The 9,582-nt window shown below is 45.1% G+C and overlaps 1 protein-coding gene across 1 annotated transcript in view; it reads right to left on the bottom strand.

Moving 5' to 3' along the window:
- Positions 1–3,337: 3,337 nt before the first annotated feature.
- The window catches only part of LOC114032496 (protein lifeguard 2-like), a 51,111-nt gene continuing 44,866 nt past the window's right edge, over positions 3,338–9,582 (bottom strand). Inside the window, exons 9-10 of the mRNA XM_027847807.1 lie at positions 8,854–8,901; positions 3,338–3,531 (exon numbers count right to left, since the gene is read on the bottom strand). Coding sequence (XP_027703608.1) covers positions 3,382–3,531; positions 8,854–8,901 — 198 coding nt within the window. The 3' untranslated portion in view covers positions 3,338–3,381. The remainder of the gene's footprint in view (positions 3,532–8,853; positions 8,902–9,582) is intronic.

Here is a 9,582-nt window from a genome sequence, read left to right as displayed (position 1 = left end):
GGGGGCAATAGTCCACAAGAGTGAAAGGCAGCAGATGAACTCCTTTTCTTTTCCCCTAAGTCCTCCCTACTCCTGCTTTCCCTGTCACTGTAGAGGGCAACACTGTCCTCCCCCTCCCTCAAGCTTCCAACCTCAGAGTCCTCCTGGACTCATCTCTCCCCCTCATCCTCCTCACCCCCATCCAATCTGTTGTCAAGGCCTTTGGATTTCACCTCTGTGGCATCACTCGAATATGCCGCCTCCTCTGATGTCGCTGCCCCCCTGGTACAGACCCTCATCATCTCACATCTGCAGTATTGCAATAGCTACTGGTGGGTCTGCCTGCCTCGTCTCTCCCCACTCCAAACCCTCAGGGCCATTAAAGTGATTTTCCTAAAGTGTGGGTCATATTGTGTGCCCCCCCCCCCCAGTAATCTCCAGTGGCTCCCTTCGTCTCCGGGGCAAATACAAAATGCTCTGTTTGGCAGTCAAAGTCCTTCACGAGCTAACCCTCTCCTACCTTTCCACTCTACACCTTATTCCCTGAAAATGTACTCTTTGCTCCAGTGACTGATCTCCTGGCTGTTCTATGATCTCTGGCTCTCCATTCCCCTTGCCAGGAATACTCTCCCTCCTCTGCTCCAACTACTTCCTTCAAGTCCCAACTAAAATCCCATCTTCTACAGGAAGCCTTCTGCAACTTAATTCTAGCGCCTTCCCTCTGTTTATTATTTCCTATTTGTCCTGTATATAGCTTGTTTGTCCCTATTTGCTTGCTTGTCTCCCCCATTAGATTGTAAACTCCTTGAGGGCAGACAGAGACCGGTTTTTGCCTTTTTTTTTTTTTTTTTTTTTGGCTAGGCAATGGGGTTAAGTGACTTGCCCAGGGTCACACAACTAGTAAGCGTTCTGTGTCTGAGTCCAGGTTTGAACTCAGGTCCTCTTGAATCCAGGGCCGGTGCTGTATCCACTATGCCACTTGGCTGCCCCTTTTGCCTCTTTTTTTATCTCTAACACTTAGCACAGTGCCAGGAACATAACAGGCACTTCATAAATCTTCTTGACTGACTGACTAGATAGCCCAAGTACCCCTGAAATACTTAAAAGATTGGATAGTGATGGAGGATAAGAATCCTAGACAGGTTTTCATCTGCACTGATGTAGGTAATACACTAATGAAATCAGAACCATTCAAACATAACATTCCATCCTTAAAATACAGTAATAGTTGACATCCGCAATAGCGCATTGAGGTTTACAAAGTGCTCTACAATCATCTCACTTGGTCCAACAGCAGCCTCCTATGATGGGTACCACAAGTGACGCGGCCGCTGCTGTGATGAGCATGAGACCAGCTCAATGCTCTGTAACCCCGAGACGCATGGATGAGGCAGGAGACAGCAAGGTGGCGGAAGCTCCGTTTATTGAGTGCAGTTAGCTGTCTTTTATGGCCCTAGTGATGCATGTTCAAAGCGTGATCCCCCTGTGATAGCCAATCATCAGGTCTGCTGGAGCTCGTGTCAGGACTCATCTCCCAGTGAGAGGAGAGCCGAACCAACCGTGGGAGCTGCAGGTCAGCAAAGGAGAGGTCCTGGGAGACTTCCTTATTTTTGCCACGCAACTATGTTGTGACCCTCAGCTTCTACTGATAGAAGCTAGAACTCCCATGGGAAAGTTCCCTCAACAGAGTTCTCATGAGACCGTGAGACATTCACCCTAACAACAAGCATCACCCCCATTTTACAGATAAGGAAATTGAGGTTCAGAGAGGACGTCTTGCCCATGGCCACCCAGTTAGGAAGGGCAGAAAGCAGGATTCAAACCTGTCTTCCTTGACTCTTAAGTCCAGCATGCTTCTATTAGGCCACGTTTCCTGGGCTTCAAAGGAGAGCAAAATAATTAAGGTGTTTTCATTCTTTATTCCAAATTTTATTTATCCTGCATTTTCTCTTAATGAGGAACTCTTCGACACAGAAATCCAACATCATATTCAGGAATATAATCCGGCTATATTTTAGTGTTTCACTAGTTTATTTTGGTTTGGGAATAATGCTTTCTGTTTTACCCTATGCTCTTAAGAGGTAGATGCGCTCTCAGAGGTCAAGTCCAACACCTCAGTCACTACCAGCAAATGTCTAAGTAGACTGGAACAGATGGGGTTAAAAAAAAAAATCCTCCCAAACAGCCGGGAGTTGCCACGTGAGAGAAGAGAGAAGTACCGTGGTATTCAGAAAAAGTTATATGGCATGGGGTATTCAATAAATATTTGGTCCTAATGGAGAGTTCGTCCTTTACCAAGCAAGTAAGCAAGGCTGGCCTAAAAAAAAAACAAGTTGGTCCAGTAGCCAAAACTTTTTTTTTTCTTGCTTTTTGGTGAGGCAGTTGGGGTTAAGTGATTTGCTCGGGGTCACACAGCTAGTAAGTGTCAAGTGTCTGAGGCCAGATTTGAACTCCTCCTGACTCCAAGGCCAGAGCTCTATCCACTGTGCCACCTAGCTGCCCCCAGCCAAAACTTTTCAAAAGGATGAAAACCAGAGCAAAACTATTTTAACCTCATGTGTATTCTGTCTAACCCCGTTTTAAAAGATCTGAAGACTAGCTAAAATTCATTAGAAAGATAAAACTCCTATTAAATGTTTGTTGAAATCATTTCACAAACTGCACTTGATCATCAGAGGTATGGATGGGTCTGCCTTGTCTAAGGTGCTTAGTGATGAAAGCATTTGGTCAAGGATTTCCCTGCTGACCCTAGTAATGAATGACACAGATTTCAGCAGTTCACTTGGCATGTTCGCCAAAGGACCAAAAGATTTCACCTGAGCTGGTTTCTTAAACCCCTGGGCAAACTTTATCATTTTCTAAGCCATCCTCTCTAAATGTCCCAGTCTGGTGAAAAAGAGAGAAAAAGAATGAATTAATCAACTTTATTATTTACAAGTTCTTTACAGCTGTTAAGTCAGATAGAGCCTGGATCTTACAAAGTAACCACAGAAACCAATGGTGAAACTGGAAAATAATCACCTTCTAAAAGAATTTTTAACTTTTTCTCAAAATTTGGAAAAGTTATTAACCAAGATCATGGTGTAACAAGGTGTAGCATTTTCCTTTTTTTTTTAAGTGTATGTGTAGAGTTAAGATGGAGTACTTTATGATTTAACAAAATAATTCTAAAGAATAAATATTTCCCCCAAGAATGTTACCTGACGAGAACTAAAAATAAAATTGCTACATTCTGTCCAATGTTGAGTTTCTTCATTTGCCAAAATCTAAAATATTTAAAACTTTTTAAAAAGAGGGAAAAGGGAGGAAGCTCCAGAGGTGATGATTGGAACGCAGCGGACTAGCACACACCCTGGGGACGTCAGCAGTGTTCCTGTATTCACTATGGAGGACTGAGCTGAGTTACTGGTCTTGGGAAATTAACTCCAGAATAAACACAAAAATATTGACGATGTCCAGGTAGACATTCAGGGCAGCAAAGACATATTCCTCAGGATTCCAGTCATACTGATGGCTCCTTTTCAGCATAAACTGTATGTCAAACACTAGGTACTTGAAGAAAAGGGAAAAAAAATCATCCAAATGTTTTTGTCTTTTATTTTAAATGCTTACAACATTTTTATCCAAATACTTGTAACAGTTTCCTTGGGGGAGGGGGTATTAACATTTTTCAAAGAATTAAATAGTACAATGGGTACAGTTCTAGGCTTGAAGTTAGGAAGACATGAGTTCAAATCCTGCCTCTGGCACATACACTTAACCTCTCTCAGCCTCAGTTTCCTCACCTGTAAAGTGGGGATAATAATAGTACCTAGTTCACAGAGCTAAGGGGATCAAATGAGAACACATAATGTGCTTTTGCAAACCTAAAAATGGTATCAAAGTGCTAGCTGTTATTTTTAAAACAGGTAAAATTGCAGAAAGTGAGTTTGTGGTAATAGCTTGTATCCTCTATCATTCTAAAGTACTATTTTCCCTTGGAATGATTAGTATTTGTAACAAGTGACTTGCAGAAACAAGGAATGCCAACTCAGGGATCATTCCTTATTTCCACATTTTTCTACACTGAAACAGCACGGGCTCATTCAACGTCACGGAATCAACCACTTAAAAGACCCAGTGCACACGAGCTAGAATGAATTTCAATACTGAGACATTTCAAAGCCCAGCATTCATGATACTTCATTAGAATACCCTGCATGTCAAAGGATATCCTCAAGAAATAAAAGGAAGAGAGTGATTCTTCATCATTTCCACTTGTCAAGGCAGCACTTCTCACTGGCGTGTTCTTCCCAAAAAAAGGGGGCCGGGGTATTTAAAGGAACTGAAATAAGCCCATGAGCTCAGTTACCTCGTTGCATTCTGAACCCCCAAACACCAGCTGCAAACCACAGGCCGGACAAAAACCACCAGGATAACCAACCCTCCTCCACACTGTCCAAAGCACAGCAGCTGCTTGGGAGTAGTATTTTACAGAACATCGAGGCAGCCTTGTTTCTGGCACAGGCTTACAAAGGTATTTAAAAACCTAGAGGAGCTCAACTATTTAAAGAGAGCTCTGGACTCCTAAGCCCAGTTCCCAGGCAGCTAGGTGGCGCCATAGTGCCTAGAGTGCTAGGCCTGGAGGCAAGACACTGATCTTCCCGAGTTCAAATCCATCATTAGACACTTACTAGCTGTGGGACCCCGGGCAAGTCACTTAGTCTGCTTTGCCTCAGTTTCCTCAACTGTAAAATGGAGTTAATAATAGCACCCACCTCACAGGGTTGTTGTGAGGATCAAATGAGATAATACAAAATGTTTAGCACAATGGCTGACACGTTGTAGGTTGTTTCCTTCCTTCCTACCAAAAGGGACGTGAAAGTCCTACTATCTGCACTGCCCTTGCCTGGAATGTGCTCCCTCTCCACCTCTACCACCTAGTTCAAGTACCCTCTCCTCCATGCAGCCTTCCTTGCTTGCACTCCAGATGAAAGCGATTTCTTCCACCTCAGATTTTTCTATAGGATTTTACATCTCTCCTTTACTGTTCTCATTCTGCTCATTGTACTGATTTGTGTTTTCCATATCAATAAGTGCTTACTATGTGCCAAGGTCTAATTAAATAAGAAAAACTTAAAAGGGATACAGTTAAAGCTCTACACTTGAGTTAAAAGAATGAACTTCACGAGTACAAGAGAGAGAAGGTAGGGCTTTAAACAACAGGGAAAATCTGGAGGCGTTAGGGGCCTACCAAGTCAACACAAACCAAAGGTGGGATGTACCAGCCAAATAAATTAATGCCCTGGCCTACCACATGTGGGCTGCTATGGAAGACCACAGCTAAGCTGGAGTACATCCTGGTGAGGCTGATCAGGATGGTGGGAGGACTAGAACCCGTGGCCTAGGAGCAGTGGGTGAAGGAGCTGGAGATGTTTACTCTGGAGAAGACTCATCAGAGCCACGAGAGCTGTCTTCACGTATTTGCAGGTCACGGAAGATCTGTTCCTTTAGCCCCATGGGACAAAAGTAGGAGCAATGACAGCCCTTGATTTAGACTCAAAAGAAGGGAAGATTTCCTAACAATTAGCGCTCTCCAGGAGCACAAGGGAGCACCTTGGGAGGCGAGGAAGTTCCCCCCTCTCCTCATTAGAGGTCTTCCAGCAGAAGCTTGTCGGCGTCATGGCGACAGGGTGTGACCGCAGAGGCCCTTGCCATCCTGGAGATTCTGTGATTCTTCACGGAGAACTTTGTTTTCAAAGTCTCCCAAAGACCTCGTTAGAAGGTGGCCTTTCCCATCTATTAGGTAATCACAGAGCCTGTGCTCGTTAGAACTCGTCATGGCCAGACCATAGATATACATGACTGTCAGCGTTAGTAATAAACTGCAATTATTTAGTCATCTAGAAAATGAAAATCTTGATTAAGTGTGAACATTAATAGGTCAGGATTATTCCAGACCTCTAAAACTCAACTTTCCCACGATCATCCAATTTCAACAGCATTTCCTTATTGGGGAAATTAACTCTTTTGGACAGAAACCAGATTCAGGATGACCCCACGAACAAGACCAAAATGGAAGTCTTTAACCTTATCCAATTATCAAATGGCACAAGGCTTAGAAAGCAAGCAGAGCACATGCAAGAGAGGAGGACCCAGTTTTAGGTAAAAGCTTTCCTAGCTTTGACTCTTCCGCACCCCACATCAAAGAGATCTGCTTCTCTACACTTCAGAGTGGTCCTCTCCATGACAAGCTTCTCCTGCCTGCCGATTTCTGGGAGAATTTTAGCATGGAGTACACAGGAGATCCGCCACAAAGATCAACCTGTGGTAGTGGCTTCAGACTCCAATCCCACAGCTTTCAATCAGACTTTGAAGTCTCAACATCTGGGATGGGATGCTTCTAACAAAGCCCCTATAACGTCAGACACAGAAAAACTTCTGGCTGTGTATTCCCTGAGAGGAGGTCCTCAAACAACCCAAACAAAACAGATCATTATAAAACACTTTTTGCCAAAAATAGTTATGTTGTAAAATACTAAATACACAGACACATACAGAGTTTAGCAAGGGTCAGCATGGGCTGTGTTGGTGCTGAAAATACCAGTGGCACCAGATATATGCCTTTTAAATGTAGAGATTTCTTTTAAAACTTGCTCCACACTAAAAGGACAACTCGGCAGACATTTACAACAGAAGTCTTCTACTTCTAATTATGATGGGAAAGACATTTTAAAGGTATTTGGGACACTCCTGAGCAAGCTGGGACATTTGAAATTTATTTTTTAAATGACTTTTATTATCTGTTATTCTATGTCGACAAGCACCAATTAACATGAACCCGTACAAAGTATGACAAAAAGTAGACTACAGAGAACTGAAAATCTATCACAAACGGCTTGCTTTAAATAGGGTCATTTAAGGAGCAGAGGAGGGAGATCAAGCTTCAAGGGAAGCTTGAGCGGTCATCTTGTCCACTCTTGTCCACCCCCACGCCCTCAACCAATTAGGAAACAGACCCATGGAAGCTAAGTGACTCACACAGGGTGACAGAGTCAGGATTTGAACCCAGGTCTCCTAACATCAAGTTTGGCTCTCTTTCCATCATGGCGTCCTGCCTCTGACTAGTTTGCCCATTTAGCTCTAAGAGTAAACTCGATTTAGTCTTTTGAGGAAGACTGGAGTGGGGAGCAGGAGCACCGGGGACTGACCCAGCTGATGCTCTGGGAAACCTTCCTCTTGGAGTTCCTGGGGTTGAACAGTCTGTATTCCTTCAGCACTAACTAGACTGCAGCCTCTTCATTAAGAAGTAATTACTGTGTACCGAAAAAGATCTAGGGATCACAGTGGCTAGCAAGCTAAATGTGGCGTCAGCGTAGCACAGCGGTTACAAAATGAGCATGATACGCTTTGTTTAATCGTTCACACAATGTGAATGACTTCCTTACTATTAGGTGGACACGGGTTTGAGTTATTTTCTCAGCGTCGAGGGAGAGATTTGGGTGTCATACCCACCCTCTCTCGTCCCGTCTCCCTCACGAGGGAACAGTGTCACTGGCAAGATAGGCCAGAGATCACGGCTGCAGGCCTCCCCTAGAAGCGCCATCTTTCTCCATGGATCACATTCTGAACGACTAAGTTAACTGGCTGAACTTGGTCAGCTTCCTTAACCTCTCTGGGCTTCAGTTCCCTGGTTGGGAAAGGGAAGGAGAGGGGGGGAATGGGAGAGGGACAGACAGACAGGGAGGAAAGGAAGGAAGGAAAGAGAGAGAAAGGGAGAGAGAGGGAGAGAAAGGGGGGGGGAAGGGAGAGATGGATGGATGAACCAGATCACGGCTCTCCGAGAGGTGGAATGGGGTCAAGCCCTGGCCTGTCAGTCCCTGTGAGTTGATCCAGTCTCATCCTAGCGGAGGCAAGGAGACCTCTAAGGCAGCCCCTCCGATTTATTTCCTCCCTCCCTGACCTAGGTCCATGCTGCCCTGCTGCCCCTCCTTGCCAGTCCTACTAAGTGGTACTGGAAGGCTTATCCCCCTTCACTATTAGTGTGGGGGGAGGGAGGAGTGGCCCATGAGGGGAAGAGATTAGACTGGACACAGCGGCTGGAGCTGGGCCCACCATCTGCAATCTCACTCCAAAGCTTCTCCCCCGCCCCAACCTACCCACTGCTCAGCTGACAAAATGATTTCTCTGAAGTGCTTCTCTAACCATGTCACCTCCTCTCCCAGCCTCAGTTTCCTCATATGTAAATTGGGAATGACCATATTGGTATTTCCAAACTTACAGGGTCATTGTGAGTAAAGTGCTTTCCACATATTCTGGGGGCTATATAATTATGAATTATTCCTTGTTATTTCTATCTATATATTTATGCTAGTTTAAAAACACACAAATTAGTCCCTGCCACTGCAACTGGTTTAAGGTGTTACAGTGGTTAGAGAGCAGGGCCTGGAGTCAGGAAGGCCAGAGTTCAAATTTAGCCTCAGGCACTAGCTATGTGACCCTGGGCAAGTCACTTAACCTCTCTGCGCTTCAGTTCCCTCACCTGTAAAATGAGAAACATAATAGCACCTACCACCCAGGGTTGCTGAGAATGAGATAATATTCATTAAGCACTTAGCACTGCCCCACACATAGTAAGTGCTTAATAAATGCTTCCTTCTGCCCCTCCATGAAAACAAGGAAATCAACATCTGGATTTAGGAAGACCCTCGTGTTCACCTGTTACAGGCCCCTCACTGAAGGTGGCCATCTGTACTGGGTGCCACCAACGGGCAGCCAACCCACATGGGAACGTCCCAGTGACTCACAGGGGCCTCTCTGGCCAAGCTTAAGTAATCAATGCAATCCAAGTCACCTGCTTCCTTTTTTTTAAAAAGCAAAGAAGAATGGACTTACCACTGAAAATAACAGAGTCCCAAGGGAGGCATATATCAAACGCAGCCACTGCAAAGCAGAAAGAGAAAGTGAGGGCGCCCCTAACACAGGCAACAACAAACAAACCAACCAGCCGCCGGGCGCCCACGTCGTGCCGACATTAACAGAGTGACACTGGAGAAGATTCCCTCTTGCCGTCATCCCGGACCCATGCTCTTCCAGAGCGCAGCACTGAGACTTGGGAAGAGGACAACCGTGACCTCAGGCAGCTTTGAATTAACCGGAGACAAGAATGATGTTCCCTTTAAACTTCATACTCTGAAATGACTGGCCTCCTTTCCCTTCTCTGCACTCATTCCCAAACCATCCTCATTCAGGCCTTTTCCCCCTCTCACCTGGGGGGTTGTAAGAGCCTCCTAATTGCTTTTCCTGCCCCAAGTTTCTCCCCTCTTCACTCCATCCTCCACACAGCTACCAAATGGATATTCCTAGTCAGACCACAGCACCACCGCCCACCCCCAGCTTTAGAAGTTTCACTGGCTCCCTACTGCCTTTAGGACAAACTCTCCTGCTTGGCTTGTAAACCTCCTCCTGGGGGGGCTCAGGCCTCTTTCCAGGAAGTTTAAGCAAGGTTCCCCACTCATGGGGAACTTTAAGCCCCAACTCTGGGGTTCTTCACAGTTTTGTGTGCCACAGATGCCTCTGGTGAACTGGTGAAATCCAAGGACTCCTGAGAATAAGGTTTAAAAT

The sequence above is a fragment of the Vombatus ursinus genome, unplaced genomic scaffold (genome assembly GCF_900497805.2).
Source record: "Vombatus ursinus unplaced genomic scaffold, bare-nosed wombat genome assembly UNPS02005459.1, whole genome shotgun sequence".
Lineage (NCBI taxonomy): Eukaryota > Metazoa > Chordata > Mammalia > Diprotodontia > Vombatidae > Vombatus > Vombatus ursinus.
This window is presented reverse-complemented; position numbering and strand designations above follow the sequence as displayed.